General features: G+C 36.9%; 1 protein-coding gene across 3 annotated transcripts in view; it reads left to right on the forward strand.

Moving 5' to 3' along the window:
• The first annotated feature begins 3,228 nt into the window (after positions 1-3,228).
• Positions 3,229-22,643, forward strand: part of IntS1 (integrator complex subunit 1) — a 31,002-nt gene continuing 11,587 nt past the window's right edge. Inside the window, exons 1-17 of one of the 3 annotated variants that reach the window (XM_019061119.2) lie at positions 3,229-3,488; positions 4,755-4,913; positions 6,080-6,258; positions 7,402-7,677; positions 9,058-9,254; positions 9,829-9,964; positions 10,671-10,867; positions 11,429-11,591; positions 12,172-12,420; positions 12,937-13,056; positions 13,806-14,043; positions 14,976-15,310; positions 15,843-16,093; positions 16,766-16,961; positions 17,802-17,939; positions 19,485-19,730; positions 21,555-21,794. In XM_019061119.2, the coding sequence (XP_018916664.2) occupies positions 4,760-4,913; positions 6,080-6,258; positions 7,402-7,677; positions 9,058-9,254; positions 9,829-9,964; positions 10,671-10,867; positions 11,429-11,591; positions 12,172-12,420; positions 12,937-13,056; positions 13,806-14,043; positions 14,976-15,310; positions 15,843-16,093; positions 16,766-16,961; positions 17,802-17,939; positions 19,485-19,730; positions 21,555-21,794 (3,315 nt within the window). In that variant the 5' untranslated portion in view covers positions 3,229-3,488; positions 4,755-4,759. Of the gene's footprint in view, positions 3,489-3,516; positions 3,533-4,754; positions 4,914-6,079; positions 6,259-7,401; positions 7,678-9,057; positions 9,255-9,828; positions 9,965-10,670; positions 10,868-11,428; positions 11,592-12,171; positions 12,421-12,936; positions 13,057-13,805; positions 14,044-14,975; positions 15,311-15,842; positions 16,094-16,765; positions 16,962-17,801; positions 17,940-19,484; positions 19,731-21,554; positions 21,795-22,643 lie in introns of those variants that run through there. The other 2 variants (XM_019061120.2, XM_072299988.1) reach the window with 2 other exon arrangements.

Below are 22,643 nucleotides of genomic sequence, written 5' to 3' on the forward strand. Positions count from 1 at the left end.
TGTTAAACAGATTAAACTAAGTACCTCGTATTCCTCGTTTAAAATCCATCAAATATTATGTATCATACGTCAGCGTAACATGAAGGTAATAAATTCTGTTATACCGCCTATACCGGTCCAACATGACAACACAGGACGGGGGAGTAGGTGAGTGGGTCAGCAAGGAGTAAGAAGTTTATCTTCTCAGAAATTCCTCGGGAGGAATAGGCGCCTGGCGCCTAGGCGGCATGGATCAAAGAGCTGACGGCTGATGATCGAGCTCGCAAGACTGAGCGGCGACATGTTGCCATGTCGTGCTATGTTGTCATGTTGGACAGATATGATTTGATGATTAGATTTTGAATTTCTGAAATTTCATGAAATATATTCCGTGAAATTTCAAGATGTATTTTTCAAGCAAAATTGCAACCCTGCATTTGAGCCCAGAATAAACCAACCAAACCACTTCCGGTTCTGGTCCTGATTCTGTTCCTGATTATTTGTCCGTTTCCGGTTCAGTAACTCGTCTCGGTTCCCGTTCCCGGTCCGAGTTGTCTCTTTCTGGTTCGACTGTTGGAGTCGAGTGTTCAGCAGAGATTCACTCCTGAATTCCGAAGGCAGGACTTACAAAAAATCCTGCCGAATTTCCATCGCAAACTGTCTGGTGCGCAGTCGGGAGCATCGATGTTCCCTTTCTGCAGACTCTAGGCACTCCGCACCCGGAGAAGGATTTTCTGTCAGTCCTCGCCTCAGGCAGAGATTCAGCCCCTGAGCTCTGAAGGAAGGGCTGACAAAAACTCCTGCGGACCAAGACGGAATCTTTTAAAGTGAAACGTCCCTTTATGTAAAAGAAAAATCTGCACAATTGCTCTTCTTTTATTTATAGGGTACGGAATTCGAAGTAAAACGACCGTAGGCGTAAGGAATACAAAAAATACTAATAGGAAATTTCAAAATTACTCTTTGGGGCCGTCCATAAATTACGAAAGGCAATTTTTCCGATTTTTATGACCCCCCCCCCCCCCTCTTCTATCGTTTAAATGCATAATTTAATAAAAAAAATGGTGTTGAAACAAATCGGTATTGTTTTAAACATTACTAATCGCTGGTAGGAGATCATGAAAAATAACAGTTGTATTGAAAAAATAACAGTTTTTAAATTCAAAAAGTTCAGAAAAATTACATTTTAACCAAAAAACATTAAACGTCTAAAAAACGAAATTTGGACTAGTAAGTCTTTAAATTAACGGAATTTGGAAGAAACAAAATTTTTGCGTTTGGCTTACGTATAGGCATAGGTAAGGCACCTCTGGACCTCCTCCCGGCTCCCTGTAAGTGCATTAGGTACGTAATTTGCGGACGGCCCCTTTGTAAAGGCATACTTACATTTATTTGTTTATACTGCCCACTAATGTTACATTTATTTCTGTCCTCGGAGTCTGCTTTTTCCTCTAAAAAAAAATTATTGGACGGTCTACGTAAGATTAGGGCCCTACACCCTAGGTCCAGAGGTTTCTCTGCAAGAGGAGCCCTTTTCAATTACGTGCGCAAAAATGCACGCCTCACTCTTATTTTATGGAAAAAAGTATTGCTTTACGGCCATTCGCGGCATTAATGACATAATGTGTAATATAATGACGTCAAAATATTGGCAACAGGGACGCGAACCGCGGACCTTCCATCCCGGAGGCGAGCGCTTAACCACTAGGTTGCAGCAGTAATTGATGACATAATGTATAATTGCTAATACATAAGTGCAATTGAAGTTCTCTCTTTCGCCACCAGAGCTGAGAGCATACACGCATCGGTGTCACGCTCCCGCTTACTGATGATCTGCGGCAGGATTTTCTGTAAGTCTAGCCTTCCGGGCCAAGAGTGAATCTCTGCTAAACTCATAACTCCGACTGATGAAGGGCGTTTGAGTTTAGCAGAGATTCACTCTTGGCCCGGAAGGCTAGACTTACAGAAAATCCTGCCGCAGATCATCAGTAAGCGGGAGCGTGACACCGATGCGCGTATGCTCTCAGCTCTGGTGGAGAAAGAGAGAACTTCAATTGCACTTATGTATTAGCAATTTTAGCCCTCCATCTTGTCTGCCGCCATGGCTCCGTGGCTCAGCGCTCGCCTCCGGGCCGGAAGGTTCGCGGTTCGCGCCCTAGCTTGGTAATATTTTGACGTCATTAAATTACACATTATGTCATAAATGCCGCGAGTGGCCGTAAAGAAATACTTTTTTCCATAAAATAAGAGTGAGGCGTGCATTTTTGCGCACGTAATTGAAAAGGGCTCCTCTTGCAGAGAAACCTCTGGACCTAGGGTGTAAGGCCCTAATCTTACGTAGACCGTCCAATAATTTTTTTTAGAGGAAAAAGCAGACTCCGAAGACAGAAATAAATGTAACATTAGTGGGCAGTATAAACAAATAAATGTAAGTATGCCTTTACAAAGGGGCCGTCCGCAAATTACGTACCTAATGCACTTACAGGGAGCCGGGAGGGGGTCCAGAGGTGCCTTACCTATGCCTATACGTAAGCCAAACGCAAAAATTTTGTTTCTTCCAAATTCCGTTAATTTAAAGACTTACTAGTCCAAATTTCGTTTTTTAGACGTTTAATGTTTTTCGGTTAAAATGTAATTTTACTGAACTTTTTGAATTAAAAAACTGCATGTTATTTTTTCAATACAACTGCTATTTTTCATGATCTCCTACCAGCGATTAGTAATGTTTAAAACAATACCGATTTGTTTCAACACCATTTTTTTATTAAATTATGCATTTAAACGATAGAAGAGGGGGGGGGGGGTCATAAAAATCGGAAAAATTGCCTTTCGTAATTTATGGACGGCCCCAAAGAGTAATTTTGAAATTTCCTATTAGTATTTTTTGTATTCCTTATACGCCTACGGTCGTTTTACTTCGAATTCCGTACCCCATAAATAAAAGAAGAGCAATTGTGCAGATTTTTCTTTTACATAAAGGGACGTTTCACTTTAAAAGATTCCGTCTTGGTCCGCAGGAGTTTCTGTCAGCCCTTCCTTCAGAGCTCAGGGGCTGAATCTCTGCCTGAGGCGAGGACTGACAGAAAATCCTTCTCCGGGTGCGGAGTGCCTAGAGTCTGCAGAAAGGGAACATCGATGCTCCCGACTGCGCACCAGACAGTTTGCGATGGAAATTCGGCAGGATTTTTTGTAAGTCCTGCCTTCGGAATTCAGGAGTGAATCTCTGCTGAACACTCGACTCGATGCAGTCCCTTCCCTAACCTCAAAATGTGGACTATGTAAACAACCAGTCGAACCGATTCTCACCGCCTTTGCTTTTTTATTTTAAAAATATGTTATACCAACTCGAAGTGACTTTTTTGCTACCTTAGTAGTGTTTCCTTAAGCCTTATTGTGTAGTCCTAAATTCTGGATTCTGAACGCGGTTTCAAAGTTTTTCCTGGCCAACGGTAGAACGGTTTGCTAGCTTCTCCTTCCACTCATGGGTAGCGTTTATGACTGACAACTTTGTAAGTTGGAACACAGTTGTAGTTTTTTTAATTAAGTGTCGAAGGTAAAGTACTCTCCTTGAAATACCCCTCGACAGATTTTCAAAGTACGTCAATAGTTGATATCATATCAGGATTATATCATGTTATCAATTGACTAAGATAGAATCGTTGTTTCTCAGGATGATTTTTTTTTTTTGCATCAGATGTATAGTACTTATGTCTTGAACTGTTTGGACCGCGTATGTACCGAAGGTATTTATACTCTTTAGGGGGATGCACATATCGATGGTGAAACTTCCAGACCACATAAGTATCTTGTTTGCTGCATTCAAGTATCTCGTCTCCTACTTTATTTTTGAGGAAGATCAAATCAATATCATTGCTTGAAATTTTCAAGGAGTTTTCCTCACACAGAGAAGCCAAAACATGGAAGTTTTCAAGAATTGACGTTGAGTAGTTTTCAATTTCAAAAATAAGGTATGACAGGAAGTCTACAACGTCGCAAACCAAGATACATAGTCTGTCAGTTTTACTGTCGGTATGAAATGCTAGAAATGCCACTCTTAACTTGATGTCTCATGAGTATGGGGTTGGGCGAGTCTGTGACCTCTGTGAAAGTTTTCCTCCTCAATGACTATGACAACAGTCCAAACCGAAACATTTCAACTCCATGATTGAAAGGGCCATGGCGCATCTTTTTTTTTTTTTTTTTTTTTTTTTTTTTTTTTATTCAAAGAAAATAGTTATTACACGATTATTATAAATGGTACTCAAAAATCAGAAATTAACAATACACTTCAATAATCTTAAATGTAAGTAATTACAGTATAATTTATCTATTTTCTAAGAGACCGGAACCAGCCGTGGCTACTACTTCGGTTTGTGTGGGGGTTGGCATCCTATTATTTGTTACCTTATTTCTAGTTTCTAAAACTAACCTTATATATCTATATACCATGTTCCAATTTGGGCCATGGCGTATCGAGCGTTCCTTTTGCCCATCCCAGTTTATGTCCGGAAGGGGGCAATATTTTGGTCATTTGTTTATCTGATAGAAGCACTGAAGTCATTCTTCAATTTTTTAGATCCCCCTCCATCTGCAGTGGCTGCTTACAGACTTCCCCTCCAGCTTAATTTTGACCAAATTTCTTGTGGCAATAAGCCTGTATGAGCTGCAAATTCGTAGCCAAACGAAAACAATATTCCATTGTATGTACTGTCCTCTCATTTAAAGTATTACGTGTGCAAAATTTTTAATGTTTGATTTTTCTTTAATTGTTTTAGCAGCAATGGATCGAGGAAAGACAACTAGCGGTAGAGGGAAGAGCAAAACGCCGCAATTCCCTGCTGATTTATATGTTTTGGGCTCAAAATCTGGAAACTCAGGAGAAGTTAAACATACAACTCTTACTTCAAAACCTGGGACAAGTCACACTGTACCAAGTAAGTAAAGTTACACTCCCTCAAGTTGAGCAATTTTTAAAGGAGGATGAAAAATTCTCAATCACACCAGTACCTATATTGATATTGTTCTGGAATTTTAGGTTTTTCTCTCCTTTTCCAATTAATTACAAGACATATTCGTGAGATCTAATGAAAAAATTTAAAAAAATGATTTTTGATCATGCTCCTTTGATTCATTTATCACTGATGATAAAAAAGGAACTATAAGCAACCCTTGACACCTAAGTTAAATAGGATGAAAACAAAGCTTAAAATGTGGGAAATGAGGCTGAAATATAAAAAGCAAGAACCTGAAACGTTGTGGTCAATTTATGTGACCACTATCAATCAGAAATACAATATATTTAAAAAAAAAATCCATCAAAACTTGAAAGGCCAGAGAAAGTAATTTTTTACTCTATCATCCAATGCCTTATCTCTCAGGGCATTGGTATTGATATGGACAGTGAAACTGTCGAACCACAAATTTTGGTTTACAATGTTGCAGGCTTTCTCTCACACTTTATTTTTTAAATGGAAAAGGACTCAACACCAATGCTTAAAAACTTCCAAAATTTTTCTTCTCTGTGCAAGAAAAAATTTGGAAAAACTTCAAGGAATATTATTTATTTGCTCTCATTAATAAAATGAAAGACCTAGAATTGGAGATTTTAAAAGACAGCAAACAAGATAGTGGTTTTGGAGTTTTGCCATCAATATACTTCTTTCTAATGAATGATTTGGCTTTAGAAAAGGGCTGGGGAATAAAATAAACTAGGGCACTGCTAGAGAGAAATACTCATGCTGGCTACGTGGTGAGGATGCCATTCTTTTTTGTATGTTATTTTGTTCAGTACTAAAGCAAGTAGAGGCCCAGAAAATTTTTGTCTAAGTTCTTGCAAAATCTTGATGTAAAATTTCTAATTCTCAAGTTGTTATGTTGCAAAAAACACTGGTCATCATCAAACAAGCTTTCCTAAAACATCCAGCAGCTTTAGATTTCCAGGTGTAACTATTTTCTCATGAGGACTCAAAAAGCTTAAGTTTAAATTGTGCCTGAGAGGTAAAGAAAGAAATATATTTTGCTCAGTGCATTTTTTTATGTTCAGCCATCAAAATCTTAGTCCTGTCCCTCACTAAGATGATCCTTTCTTTTTTTTTTGTAGATGAAAGGAAACGAGAAGCTGCTCCAACCTTGGGAAATACAGCGAAAAAACCAAAACTGAAAACAACTGCAGGTAGCAGTGCTGCTGAACTTTGGGATGTGCTAGCAATAGACATAGATCCTGCACAGATTGTTCCAGCCGTAATTGAGGCAGCCGAGAATGATGAAGCAGATAAAGTGGTAAGTATGGAAACCAAATCAACCCACACTAGGTATAAAGTGAAATATAGTATGTCTATGAAAAGTACTTTTCCAAAAAGAAAAATCTCCATAGCACCCTAATATGAAATTTGTGATAGCAACTACTATTTTTAAGTTTTGACATTAATTGAAAAGGCCAGAATAACTTACTTCTAAAGGTGACGCACTAATGAAGATTTTTATGCGGGCTCTCAAATCTTATCTGATCTCAGAATCAATATCTCTTATTGAGAATTTTTTAGAAGGTGCGTTTAAAAATTAGGACAACCCGATTTTGAATAGTTCATACCAACCATCAATCAATCTCTCTAATGTGAATTCTTAATGTTGGATGAATTATTTTCAATAGATCATGTTAATTTCCAAACTTAAGAAAAAAATCATTAAATTTTCAACAAGCACCCATAGTCAAAAAAATTAGTCACTTAGTGACCCTTCACCAGTCTCCAAAAGACATGTGAAAACATATTCATTGGCGGTTCCACCACTTACTTAATTCTTGAAAGCACCCTCTTGTGGGATGTTGAACTTCTTATTTTGCCATTTGTTTATCAAACAAACATGTAAACTTGACGGACCTTTCTCTAAAAACATCACACAGCATCGATTAAGAAAGCAAGATTCTTTCTACTGCTCATAATATCATTTTAACTCTGGCAGTAAAGTTTTCCACTTTTGCAGATACGGTAGTGAAGGATTGGGAGAAGCCAAGTGCTGGGAACAGGAGGTGAAAAGTCACCAGGACCTAATAGAAAAATTACTTGGAAACGTTCCTAGTGACTGTTCAAAGTGTGAGTGATCACCGAGTATATGTGCGTGTGATTGTGTTTTTCTATCCAAGTTTCCATGGAAAATAGATTTTAGCCAGGTACTTGAGGGAACTAGAAAATTCCCACTGAGATCCCTGGTGTAGAGTCTTTACTCGTCTCTAAGAAATAGGCTCAATTCATCATGCATACCATTGCAAGTGATTGTTACATTCTATCTACCGATTTCTGTAAGTATGCACCAGCCTACCAGGTTCCATGTGGTCGGAGTCCCTTACATCCGCTTTGAAAATTGTCTTCCTCATATAATTAAAGGATCCTTAATTCACTTTTTTACTTCCCAAATTGTCCTCAGATTGGATTCCTCTGTGGCGCAGCACGGGCCCTGAAGCTAGCTAGGAGTAAACCAACTGTGGATCCGATCCTCACCAATAGTCTACTGTTACTGTCAAGAACTCGCCGATCGTTGTTCCTACACGAATGTGTAACAAGTGCATTCACATCGCTTCTTCACCGTGACCCCAACACACCACCAAAAAGTAGAAGTTGGACCACAGTTCAAGTTATTTCTGCAACTGTTCTTTGGTGTGTGTATCAAGAATCCAAAAAGTGGCCTGTATCATTCGTAAAAGTAAGATTGGTTTCCTCTTCTTTCCTTCTGTCTTTAGTTCTCATCTCAATGCTTCGAATACTCGAACAGTTTCTCCTGAAATCTAATCCTTCTAAAAAATAGAGCTGCTCTTCAAAATCTCCTTTGAAATCGACTACAAATTTTTGAAAGAGCTTTTATCAACGGAATTTCTAGAAGTAGTACTATTGGTCCATGAAAAAAGAGTCCTAATACAAAGCATACATGATTTAGAAAAGCTTTGGAAGCTCTGATAATTCGAGGGAGTTTAAGAGAAACGTATTAAGTTGTGTTTTGGAAACAAAAATGAGTCAGGAATAATTCTGAATTCAGCTACTCAGTGATAAAGAACCCTGCCTAATCCTTATGGGAAATGGCTCTCTCTACAATCTGATGAAACTTGGTTATGTCGCTCAGCTAGCCATTCCGATCAAAAGTTCTCATGGGCCGAAAGTGATCCCACTAGTGATTTTCGAAACATTTGCTGTTTTATGTGTGTAAATTGAGGTTTCCCTGACCGAACCATTGTGCGGTGCTTCCTGTGCCCTTCTCTTATAGTCCACTCTGGCCTTCCCCGCTTCCCCACCACCCATACCCAAGGCTCAGACTCCGTTGCCCACGGTGATAAGACCACCCAGCTCAGCGACGATGAGCAAAGCCTCATAGGCGTCGGAGTCCGCGCCTCGTGTGGCAGGGAAGCGGAGAACGGCCGGGGGGGACTGAAAGGGAAGGGCACAAGAAGCACCGTACAATGGTCTGGCCAGCAAAACCTCAATTTACGCACATAAAACGGCGAATATCTCGAAAATCACTCGTGGGATCTCTTTTGGCCCATGAGAATTTTTTATCAGAATGACTAGCTGAGCATCATATCCAAGTTTCATCAGATTGTAAAGAGAGCCATTTCTCATGAGGATTGTGCGGGGTTCTTTTATCTTATCAAAAGTGTAAAGTCAAGAGGAAATATTTTAAACATGAAAGTAGTAGGTAGTCAGAAGTCTAATAATTCTCCGTAAAAACAATTTTTTGCACTAAGTGAGGTCAAAACTTAATCTGATCGATAAAGAGGAAATAAAAAACAATCGGCAGAAGAATTTAGAAAGTCCAAGTTTCAATAAACTTGGAATTTCTAAATTCTTCTGCCGATCATGTGTATCAATCACTTTCTCAATAGAAAGTGATTGATGTGTATCAATCACTTTCTCAATAGAAAGTGATTGATACACATTCAATCACTACGCATAGCTATGAGGGTATTGTTGTGAACACATTTAATGCTATTTTTCCAATCAATGCACTACTTTTGTAATCAAACTTACTCTACTTACTTAACTTTTTACTTTTGTGATTCTCTGTGATAATTTAATTTTTATTTTTCCACAGTACTACATTGAGGATGCTCTTGGAGACAGGGTGTGGGTAGACCGACCCGAATGTCGTCCTTTTGTCGCCAACATAGTCGCTTGTCTCAATACTAAAGTTTCACCAAAGATAGAGACTGAATTTCCTCTAGATGAACCAGAATTGAATCCACAAATTGATGCCATGTTTTCTTCAAATGACTATCAAGTCATGCCCAGGTATATAATATAATAATTCATGTATGAAATTCCTCCTCAGGGTTATAACGGAACAATAAGTCTTCCTTCCTCTTCAGAGTATTCTCTTTGTCCTGTTGACACCACTAAATGTCCCAACTAATTTTCGGTTGGCCCGTTTCCATAATGAAAAGTTTATAATTAATTTTAAAAATACTAGTTTTTAGCAGTGAAACTAGTGTTTTGAACTAGTGAAGAGTAATAAAGGAATCGTAAAAAAAAGAAAGTGTGTGAAGCCAAATAGCAGAAGAAAGAGCAAAATGTATACAGGGAAGCATAGGAACAGTCAGATACACAATGTCTGTTCAATTAAGAACTGGATTTTGTTGATAACTAGCCCACCGTACGTTCGAAGTAGGTTTTCTTGGACTTTCCTGAAAGCTGATAACATATTGAAGAAAGCTACATTCGCAGATTTAGCTATTATGAACTCACCTGTAATTCAGCAAACCAATAGCTTTCATCAGCAAGCAAATGCTTCAGTATACAATTAGAGTGTTACTATTCACCCTCTAATTTATTGCAGCATTTTTTATTGATTTTCTCCCTTTTTAAGGTATTCAAGTAATCAAGATCTAGTGGAATCAACTGCCGTTGAAGTCATCAGGGATCAGCTGAATCGGCGGCAAGGCGTGGAAAATATGACTCGAAATGTCATCAAGCTTCTATCAGCAGCTTGTGGATTAGCCGAGGTAATTTTTCTCCATGAGGATTTTAATCTGTGTTCTGGGCCTAAAAAGTAACTTAACTTTCATAGTGGAACCAACGCAAAAGAACATACTTTCATAAACCTGCTACAATTCGAGAGTGATGTCAGGCAGCTCAAAATGCAGAGGCATTGAAAAAATACTTTGCTCCTAACTTACTTCTTAGTTTTTTGTTGTGAAATTTTTAAACACTCGATCGTTCTTACATTTTGAGTTTTATTGCAACCGGTTTTCAAATCGGGCAGCGTCATTTCGACTAAGTGCAATAAAAATGTACTAAGTTCCTGCCAGTTTGAACCAATAATAGAGGTTTGAAGTTTTATTCCCCCTTAAGACTCAATTTCAAGGACAATGTTTAATGACTATTTTCCCGTTCAAAATATTTTTGAATTCTGAACTACTCAAAACTTATTTTTCTTCAAAATTCAACTGCGTGCGTTTCTATTATGCTCAGTTCGTTTGTGTCCAGGAATGTAGAACCGTAACATACTTTTCTATGGACGTAAATACTACACCCAGAAATTCCTCTCATTACCAGGTAAATACTGAACTTGAGTTGCCTAGAAAGGACTCAAGTTGTGTAGATGGATCAGAAATCATCAATCTTTTTCCTGCTAATTTTTCTTTTTTATCCAGCAATGAAAGCATTTTGAGGTTAACTTGAGAATTGTATCCGCTTTTTTTATTTTAGGTAAGAGCAATGGTTGCTCCTCGCCTTGAAGTTTGGCTCCAGAATCCGAAGTTGATGCGTGGAGCACAAGAACTTTTAATGGCTGTCTGCGTGAACTGCACCACTCACACTGTGAAAGATGTTGAAGTTATTTCAGGGCTGGTGAAGACACGACTGAAAACAAAGGCATTGAGTTCGTTTTATACTCAGGGCATTCGGTAAGTTCAGTCTTCTAGACTGATTATTTTAATAGAGATTATATTGGATGGGGCCGTGCAAGAAATCCTTGATGGTAAACTACCACTACGCGTCTATTTTGTTAACACCAATAAGCTCTGATAAGTCCGCTACCGTTCGAGATGGCTGGCTTTATCATGATTCTGTTCATTATTGCCTTGCACGTTTGTATTTTAGTTTGTAGGGCTGGTAGACCTGAAACAGCGAGTTCTTTTATCATTTTTTGCATCAGAATAAATTTGAAGGCACCACCAAAACCATCCGCAAACTCCAACTAATCAAAATGTTTCCTTGAAATTTGTTGTGATTATTTTACAACATTTGAAGAAACTTTAGAGGGAATCTCAGTAGAAACTGTCAGTTAGTTCTTTGTTAAAAGATAAAATATGCATAAAAACAAGACTCATGACGTTTCATTTAAGCTGGGTATTTTTTTAATTTACCCTTCGATATTCTCAGTCATGAATGCCGTTTCCCGAAGCGCATTAGAAATATTTAAAGATGATTTAGTCGTATTAATTTTTTAACAATTTTGTTTTCAGAGAAATGGTAAACGCTCACCCAGATAACTTGTCAACAGCCATTAAAAATACGGTGTACAATGAACTATCAAATTCAAGGAATCCCAATAATATGGCAATTTTAACAGCAATTTTCCAATCAGACTCGGATAAATCATCAGCGTTACTTGCTGAGATCTTTATGGTAAGATATGGCATTTGTTTTTTTTTTAAAAAAAATTTGTATCTTCTGTATCTTTTTTTAAAGTTTTGCTCATTATGTTTGTATTTAGAATTTTTCTCTAAAACATTATTTTATGAAGCAAAAGGAGAAAAAATCTGCTGCTTGGATGTCATACATTTTATATTAGATAGTTTAACCATCAATTTCAATCTAAAGTATGATTTTCCTGAATAATCGTTGATTTGAACAAGGGCAGCAGCAAAAGTAACTAGACGGTGTAAGTCGGCAATCACATAACTCTGTTTGCGACGTTGCAGACTTCCTGTCATGCTTTATTTTTTAAACGGAAAACTACTCAACGGCAATTCTTTAAAATTGCCATGATTCTTCTCCTCTGTGCAAAGTAAATTCTGTATAAACTTCAAGGAATGATATCAATTTGTTCTCCTTTAAAAAAATAACATAGAGGCGGAGATTTTCAGACACCGCAAACGAGACATTGCGGACTTGAGCCGTCTAACCATCATTTCTACACTTGTCACATTTTATTATCTGACCATTTGATAAAAATACGCTGTAAATCAACTCTTATTTGTTCCAGGAATTACTCACCAATCGAGAAGATTATCTTCGAAACTTGCGTGTTCTTTTACGGGAAGTGTCACGTGCCCTTCGTTCAGACCTTAATTTGGCTGTTTTCTGCCGCAGTCTGATGAGCCAAGAAGACCCAGTTCCACAAGGATGTGACTATGCGGAGCGTGTTTTTGCAGGGATTATAGATCTCATTTCGCTCTGCATTCTCCTTTGCATTGGGCCTCAAGCCCGTGGTGAGAAGAAGGATTCTGTTCAGGTAATTACCTATCACTCTTTAACCAAACAAAGGAGCTTGCAATACCAATTTTAAACGGCTGATTAGATTTTTTTAGTTTTCTGGAAAGGTTAAAATTTGGGTCGCAGTTTTCCTCCTTACTGTAATGAAACTCCTTTGTATCATTAGGAGAGATAATTACCGATATGTTACTTTATCCTGGTATTTTTAACATTTAAAAAAGCAAGTATATGCAGTTTTAGATATCTTTAGGTTAACTTATTTAAATCAAGATCAGAATCAAAACCTGAACTGTTTAGTCTAAGAACCAACTACAGTTTGCTGCTGGAAGTATGCTGTATTGTGCAGTATGCTGATTGACATTCTCAAAGATATTATGGGTTCACAATTATTTCGTCATTTGAAAAAATTGTGTTTCCAATACGGACAAAGCACTTTGTGATCTGAAAAGTTTAATTTTTAAAAAGTCAGCATCCCACTTTTTCCGGAGACTTCGACTCTTTCACACATTTTAAGTGATGAAATTTTCTATTTCAGATTGACAAGATGCATCTACTTGTCGCTACAATGCAGTGTGATACTGTTCACTGGCTGCATGATACTGCAGTAAGTGTTTATCGACCGTCAACCCAAGAATTTATTCAAGCGATCCACAAGGTATAGTTTCCAACTTTTCTAATCCATTTTACTGCAAGAAAAGTACCCTTTTTTGAAAGCTCCTAAATAATCGTTTTGTAATAGATTTTCACTTGCAAGTGTGAAGCCGGAAGAAAAACTATTTCATTGAAATAAGATGTCTCTTAAATCAGCTATTGTCTTGAAAATTATTCAGGAGAAAATAACCTCACAAAACTTTGGTAAAGTCTAGCAACTGACTTCAGTGAAAAATTCATAATTTTTCATAACATATGCACAGATTTTGGGAACTAGAATTTAAAGATCTAAATTATTTTAACCAAAAAAGAGAGAAAAATGCTTTTTGGGTAAGATTTGGTAATCTTTTCCAAGGTTCGGTTCGGACCTAAAATTCAAAGTTGTCAAAGCCGTACTTTTGACAGGTTTTGATTAATTTTGATCGATAGTTTTATGAGAGTTTATCTTATTATTTGAATCTATTTGGATGCCACCATACTTTTTCAAATTCAGAGTCCTATAGTGACATTGCGTCTGAAACTATCCATAGAAAAAAATTACTAAAGACGGTGTTTGTTGTTCACTGAAATCAAGGACATATTAGGGTTAGCAAACATTCAAATTTTTCTACTTGACAACTACCTGAGCACCCTTTTAAGCGGGGATTCAAAAAAATTGATTGTAAAAATTTGTTTCATAGCAAAAATTTGCTTTTTTATTATGTTTTATTCTACTACCTCTTACTTTTCCTTTTTTTCCAACTTTATGTACAGGTCTTACTCATGGCTCCACCAGAGCATTACTACAAAATTGATATGTGGCCGCTAGAAAGTGAGCGGGCACTTTATTTGAGACTAGCCTCAGAAGTACCGCTGTCGCAGGCAACTCTTATTAGGCTCCTCATCATTGGTCTTTCAAAAGAACACCCACTTTCAGCTGTTGATACCTTAGAGCTTGCTGAACAACTGGTCAAGCGCACTGCAGCCCTTCCTGGTGCACCAAAACTTCAGGGTATATTCTCCTTTCTTTGCAAACTAAATGAATTTTTTTTTATTTATTTATTTATTTTAAGAAACTATTGACACCTATCATTATTACTTTATGGGAGCGATTTCAAATGATCTGACTAAATTTACATAAGAAATTCAATTGGAACACATTTAAAATATTGCTAGTGTTTCTTAGTCAGGAAAAATGGAAATTTTGGAAACCATCTCTCTCGGCTCTCAGACTTCCAGTGGTATGTCATATTTCAATTTGAAAACCAATTTTATTTAACTTCATAGTATTTTTTAAAAATTCCATATTTTCCTCTCTTCATCTGAGGAATATTTTGTTGAAATTTTAAGCAATAAAGACTGCTCATTTTCCTTGGGAAAAGTAAAGGGAAATGGAAATATTGAAATACCAAGATCAAGTTATGTGGTCTCTGGGTTCAGTCATTGTCATTTATTTTAAAGCTCATCTATATAGGAGCTATTGACAATGAAACTTTCAAATCATTTATCTTGTTTGCGGTGTTCATAAATCCCCACTCCCATTTTATTTTTTTTAGGAAACAAATCAACAGCATTGCTTGAAGTTTTCACAGAATTTTCTTCGCACGGAGAAATAAAATATCGGAAATTCCAAATAATTAACGTTGAGAAGTTTTCCGTTTAAAAAATAAAGTATGACGAGAATTCATCTCCGTTGCACACTAAGATACGTGGTTCTGGAGTTTCACCTTTGATAAGTTTCTTTTCAATTGACTCAAATATGTTGCTGATTTATTTTTATAGTTTCAAAAGTGGGCCATTGGATAAAAAAGGGAAAGTCAAATCCTGATTTTGTAGGGTAACCCTCCATAAAATCCAAGCAACACCTTCATTGTGTGTATTTTCAGTTCACCTACATTTCCTCATTAGATGTATTTACCTAATTTTGAGTAATGACTGTTTCAGCGGATAAACTTGAGATACTGGACCTATTATTTAATCTGAGCGCCTACCGCCATCCAGAAAATATTGATCTCCCAGAAGGATACACACCGCCTCCTTTGGCAATAACAACCAATTACTGGAAAGCTTGGATTATTCTGCTCTTTTACTGTGCTCATAATCCTGGGACGTTTGGCGCACATGCATGGGAAAAGTATCCCACTCTACGCGCTCTTATTGAAATGTGCATAACAAATCACTTTGTATTCCCGTCTAACACGGATGATCTTCAGTTTTTAGCCTTGGAGAAACAAAATATTTTGGAATTCGAATCTCACCTTGCTGCTGCGTCAACTAAGGTATGACTTCTTTGATCAAAAAATGTCACGAGAGAATCTTCACATTTCACAATTACATACAAACAAAGACATGGGCTCTCTGAATGGCAAGCTAGGTTGTTGAAATTATTGTTTGAAAGCTCCTCAAACCAAATTTCTAACAGAATTTCTGCCGTTCCTGGCCGCTGAAAAGTAGAGCCTATTTGATGCTCTTTGACTAATAACTTTCTCACAATTTTTTAATTTGAAACAACTCTTTATTTCATTTTATTTTTATCCATTTTGAATGATTTTTACTGAAAACTACCAGCGTTGTGAAGCAATTCTAATTAATAGACATAGATGGTTGAATTATTCAGTGTGCAAAGAAAGTTAATAGATCAATACCTTCTCTTAATTCGATGCCAAAGTTTTCAAATGACCTTCAAGTCGTCACTCAAAATAGCTTACACTTTGAAAGCATGGTTATTAGGCATTTTTTTTGCTCCCTTAACTTTTATTTTAAAAAAATATTACCCTTGTCACAACTTTCTTTGCTTTTGTCCTTTGTTAGGCTGTCATAACAGAGCAAAGCAGTTTATTACTAAGCCAACTGACAACACTTGATCCATTTGGATTGACAAGAAAACCACCGCCAGCCATAATTGAGTATTTACGCAGCTTGAATACTACGCACCGTCTTGGTCATTATTTGTGCCGCTCCAGGAATCCAGACTTTTTGTTAGACATCATCCAAAGACACGGAACCTCCCAGTCAATGCCATGGTTGGCAGATCTTGTCCACAGCTCCGACGGATCTCTTGAGTATGTTCAGTTACTTTAGTATTTCTGTTTCAACACCATCCCTTCACCCTCTCATTGAGCGCCTCCTGTGCCTCCTCCCATCAGGAACCCATTCTAGGATCTTCTTTGGCGACACGCCTCCTACCATTCTCTGAATATGAACATACCATATAACAGAAATGAAACTGCAGAAATACATATCTTGGTTTGGGGTGTTACAGACGTCCTGTTATACTTCATTTTCTACTTGAAAAATTATTAAAGATCACTTTTTGAAAACTTCGGTGATTTTTCTTCTTAATGTGAAAATAACAAGCCATGTTGTTGGTTCGGTCTTCTTTTAAAAATTAAAATAATAATGGAGATTTTGAAACACCGCAACTGAAATAAGCATTTCTGCAGTTTCACCATTGATAAGTCGTTTTGTCGTACTTAATGTCATTAATAATGGTCTTTTTGGCACCCATGATCTCCCTTACCGTCTCATTCCATCTCACACCTAAGTCTATCTTTTACTTTATCAGTTTATCTTTTAAATCTCCTTCCCTAACAAATTTAATCCATGATGAAGGTAGCAAATCATTTATTATTTAAATTTTTGCATTTTGACTGACAATATCTTTTAACGAGAGTTTGGAACAAACAAAATTTGTCAATGGTCTAATAATTATCCAAATGTCATGATTCTTTCAGTCACCTACCTGTTCAGTGCCTGTGCGAATTTTTGCTGAGCAGTAGTCCTAAGCAGCAGACAAAATTCCAGCAACTCTTAACTCACCTACAATCTCAATTAACTGACCCTGCCCGCGATCCGGTATTAGTCTCAGAAATTCTGGACTACTTCCTCCGCAGGCTCAGCACATCTCACACAAGGACGCATGCCATCTCTGTAAGTTATCTTGCCCCTTTAAAACTCTTAGTTTACTTGTAAACTTCATTTTACTTTTAACTACAATAATTAAATGCACTCAAAACACAATTTATTCTAATGATCATAAGTAAGCCTAAATTTCTCGTCAGTTCATTACAAAGATAAATCATATTTCGACAGCTCCAGATTACAGAGTAGAAACAAAAAAAAAATAAATAAATATGTGAGTATTTAGTGTTTTCTTCTAATATGGAAGGGAAGAATACCCTCTAAAATGTTATTTGATGTCAGCCACGATGATAGTGCATCCCATGGGTTTCTTCATCTTGAAATCATTGATCAGTGTCTTACATATCTGCACTGGTTGCACTCAACTTACATCATTCATGAAACCAAGAAAGGAGAACCAATGGAATGCTCTACTACAATAGACAATGTAGTTTGTTTTCAGAGGATTTTAAAATCTTTACTGGTATCAAACCAAATAATTTGACGTTTCGCGTCTTAACTAATTTAATTACGTATGTAATACCATCCTGTTAGAAGCAATTATCAAAAATCAAAACTGTAACTTGAGCACTTGCCTTATCGTCACATGTAGTAAAGAATTCATAATGTAGGTGTATAAGTAGGAGATCTGCTCCTTTCAATGAGTTTTTATGCAGCTTTTTAGTTGTGTAAAATACTCTTGTGTACCGCTTCTCTCTAATTTTTTTTTTCTAAGTAATATTCCCAGTTCTGGATCTCTATTAATGGCCATAGTGTTATATCCTTTTCTTGTTTAAAATCTTGCCTACGCTCAGATAATTCTCATCTTCATTCTTTCTCTCTCATACATGCTCACTCGTAAACTTTCAGGGTTTGAAATTAATTTTGTCGGCAACCTCAGATGATGATATGATCGACAATGAGAAAAGGACAAGCGTTCAAGAAGATGCACTGTGGACCCTCAAAGTATTACCCAATCTACCACACTTTGCCATCGCAAAAGGACAGGTATAACTTATTCTGATGTCATAAATGACTCTGCATGAAACTTGAAATTAACACCATAGGGATTCAGGCGTCAATTTGATGAAACAATAAAATTATTTATCTGTGCCCAAAAAAGTGTAAAAAACTCAAACTAGACTTGAATGAAGAGAAAAGTAGGCCTGCACAGCCGTACGAGGTCTGTTAGATTAGAAACCGGATTTTGGTCATAACTAGCCCACAATGCGTCCAAATTACGTTTTCTTGAGCTTTTCTGAGAGCTGGAAATATACTTAAGAACGCTACGTTCACAAGTTTGAAAAATCCTAATTAGCTTCGTTGGTATGTGGCTTGAAGTAAGGCAACCTCAAGGGTGTTTTGCGATTTTTATGTTTCACCAAACTTGTCTCTCTTTTTTTGGTCTTGCACTACATTTTTCAACCCACAAGGACGATTGGAGTTTCGTCTCCATATCGTAGCCGTACACTAAAATATTGTCACCGAAAATTATCCTATCCAAAAATGTAGGATCACTGTTAGAACGTTCAAGCAGCTAAAGGGAAATTGACATTTGGTTGGATTTTCGTTCAACGGACAACAATCAAGGGGCAAGTGTACCTGAAACTCAATGCGTGTCTACATATTCTATCAAAATTGCATGTACAGAGCCTTCAGAAATATTACTCTGTTCAACAAGCTCGAAACGACCGTTTTCGAGCACTTTTGCCCGCATTTCTTCCACGTGACGAATGTCAGTTGCCGTTGAGGGTCGATTCCCATGTTCCTCATCTTTGACAAACTCCTGACCAGTTTTGAATCGTTTAACTCATTCAAAACAGTGGGAACATCTCATACAATGATCATGGTAAACTTTACTTAGCTTATACCAAAAGTTTCGGTACAAGGTATACCGAGTTTAAAACAAAATTTAATGTTGAATCTTTGCTCTATCAGTGATCGCATGATGAAAATCGCAAAACGCACCTGACTTACTCGTATTCAAGATGACACAGAATAAACACTGATCAAAATAAACAAAATCTGTGAACGTAGCGTTCTTAAGTATATTTTCAGCTATCAGGAAAGCTCAAGAGAACCTAATTTGGACGCATTGTGGGCTAGTTATGACCAAAATCCGGTTTCTAATCTAACAGACCTCGTACTTTCAAAATGAGTGGAAATTTGAATTTTTAATTAGGAAGGGTCTCTGGTATTTGGAAGGGAATGTTGCATTAAGTTCAGTTCATGTTTATTTTTAATCAGTTTTTGAATTACAAACTTAAGCTTAAAGACACTGATTTCTTTTGACATCAAGGCATATCTACAAATTATTTCTAAAACACTGTTTGAAATAATGCTACTAGTATCTCGGTTTGAATATCATTCAGCACTAAGGTTTCTTTTTCCTCTTGACAGTAGCACATATATAATTTGTTTGACCTTCAGCAAAATTCAAAAACATTTCCTACAGAGATTTCAGTATTTCATAACTTTTAAATACAAATGTCATTTCATGTGAAACTGCAAGCTTGTTGAGGCTCTCATGTTCCTCGTACTCCATTTTTACAGATTGTCAATGCAATAGCTCAGGCGTGTCAGGTGGAAAATGATCCAAGCTTGATCGCAATTTATATTTCATTTTTGTCGGTTCATGGTATCACTCTGGAAACTTTGCCTGCTCTGGCTCTTGAAATGGCCACCCTCATTGTCGAGCGGAACATAATATCCGCCGCTCTTTTGCCAAGCGGACCTACCTCTCCACCTACTCCTACGCTGAGTAATTTACTCAGCATATTTTATATTTTCCTCAACAAGGTATTTCTTTTTTCACATACATATCTCTTGAAACTGTGGGAAGGTGTTTTTTCCTCTCAATTTAGAAATTAAAAGCGCCGTGTGTTCTCTACAAAGCCGATTTGAAAGGACTTCAATTTTTTACTGTAATTGAAATTTGAACTTTTTGAAAATAGTATCGTCCCAGTATTATTTTACCACCTTGTTCCTTATCTATAGATATTGGTATTTTTCTCCTTTCTGGTAGAACTTGTGGGAAGGTAGGTTTTTTTTTTATTTTTCTTCTCAATTTGGAAATTGAAAGCACCATGTGCTCTCTTCAAGGCAGATTCGAAAGGACGGGAAAAATTGTGTTCCCTAGCCAAAAAAACGGCCTTTCTGACAGAAAAAACTGAAAAAAAAAGCTATCAAGTTTTCCCAGAGTAACATTTTTTTAAATCCCAATGCTCCTATTGTACACCGAAAAAAGGAGGGTGTCAAATCATCACAGAGTTGTGTTGGCTTGACACAACTGTTGGATTGGCCATTTTTACAGAACACAATGTAGTGTTGAATCAAGAAAATAGTTGTATCAGATCAAGTAAACAGGTTGTCATCACTTAACACTCTGAGTTGGGTTGAGTCAAAGAAAGTAGTTGTGTTAAATCAACACAACCTACACCGGAAAAAAAAAAGCTTGAAGCAAATGTGAGAAGTTACAGGACTAAATACGAAATTTAAATGGATTTAGTGTCAAGGCATCCTTTCGCCACGTGAGCGATACTAAATCTCTTTGCAATTCTCCGCTCGCTCCCAAACGGTCTCCCATCTAAGTACTAACTACGCCCGATGTTGCTTAGCCCCGTGATCGCCCAAGTGCCGCTGCAGTGGAATTCCGGAAGCACCCTTGACATGACGGGGTAACTAAGCGCTCATAAGCGTCCTCAGCGTCAATTCCATGGTTGAAAGCAATTATACTCTCGGAAATTTCTATGCAGTTTCAAAGGAAGAAGTAAAATGAAGAAAAATAAATAAAATGAAATAAAACAAAAAATGGATAAATATATGATATAAACTAGTATAAATAAACAACATAAAATAAAGTAGATTGAGATAAATATAAAGAAAATAAAATATGTCAAAATATTTTAATAAAATAGTATTGGTATGTAGAATTTATTCCGCTCCAAAGTAACTTTTGGCTATAAGGCACCTCGTTTGCTCCAAGATCTACGCGGCATTGTATCAAGTTAAAGCTACAATTTCTTGATTCAAATTAATTGTTCTCTTAATTTGAGAAACTTTAATGTATTATTGTATGACAATGAAGATTTCTTGATACGAGAAAATCGTTTTCTCAATTTGAGACAATCAGTTGTGTTCTCTCATTACAAAAAATTGTGTTCATTCATGCCAACAGTAGCCGTGTTGACTCAAGAAAAATTGTGTTGAAATGACACAATATTGTGTTGCGCTGACACAAAGCCTCCTAACCCAACTTTGTAGTGTCAATTTAATGCAACTCGTTTACTCCAATCAACACAACATGGCTCAACACAACATGGCTCAACACAACTTATTGGTTTGATATATCCCAACAATTTTTTTCAGTGTACTGCTTTAACTGTCTTCTCACATGCTAGAAAAAGAAACATACCCTAGTATCATTCTTAAAACAGCTTGAGGTTTGCCAGGGACAAAATTTTCAAACCAGTGCCCTCTCCCAAAAGACTGTCATTATTTAATATTTACTCCAAGCACTGATATGAAAGATTAAAAATTCCAGCAAAATAAAATACTGACATTTTTTTCTTGCTATCATATATCAAATTTCAACTTTATTTTTCTCCTGTTTTTTCAACACAGGCCCAAGCAGAAGAAGAGCTGTGCTTCAGCTGGGATGACAGCACTGATCAGAGTCAAGAAATAATGATCAAGTGGCCAACAGGCGAAGAGTGCACGCTGCATGTACTGATAGTTCATGCTATCGTCATTCTCCTTACATATGGAGTACCTCCTGTTACGAATGAAAGTGCTTACAACAAACTCCACTACAACTACCTTCTTGATCTCTGGTTCCCAGCGAATCCACAACATCGACCAACTGTAAGTTACTCTCTTGCAACCAGCTTCTGACGGTAGAAACGTCACCTCTTTAGTAAAAAAGTGACTGCATACAGAAACTTAGGTGTTTAGAAAAAAATTTCAGGACAAAAATCTTGTCAATTTGACAAACTTTTGATGTAATACACTATTACAGATTTAAAAGAATAAGTTATGACAATAAACTTGTCATAACGTTAACGTGGTTAACGTGATTAACTAAACGTTAATCTTTGTGCTATCTATAGCTGTAAATGGCTCTTTGTGGCATTGCATTTCTACATTCCGGAATCCTGAACACGATTAATCATCAATCACTTGCCAAATAAGGAGCTGAGGTGATAAATTTTTTTGAGTCTGTAAGCGATCATAATTTTAAGGATATGGTCTCTTTACATCCCAATCAAAATTTTAAGCTACAAAGGCAAGATCAAGGAATTGCCCTGAAAGTAGGTGTTTCCACTTCAAAATCAGGATGTCTAGCATCAGGATTTTCCCGATTCTATCAGGATTTGAGGTCAATCAGGATTTAATGCCGATTTCATCAGGATTTGAGGAAAAATCGGTCGTAAAATCAGGATTTGAGAAAAGTCGGCCGTCTGAAATTCTAGAGCTTTGCTTTCGCATAAGCTTATGCAGAAATTTTAATTTTTCTCCTCAAAAAATCAGGATTTGGAAAAATTATGAGATCAGGATTTAGCAGTAAAAGATCAGGAAAAATCAGGATTTCATCAGGATTTTCCAAAATGAAAAAAAACTGGACACCCTGAAAATGCTGTATAGATTAACTAATCAAAGTTCCAGTCCATGTAATTCTAGTTCTAATTTAATTAATTTAAAGTTTTGTTCTTT

The sequence above is a fragment of the Bemisia tabaci genome, chromosome 4, assembly GCF_918797505.1.
Source record: "Bemisia tabaci chromosome 4, PGI_BMITA_v3".
Lineage (NCBI taxonomy): Eukaryota > Metazoa > Arthropoda > Insecta > Hemiptera > Aleyrodidae > Bemisia > Bemisia tabaci.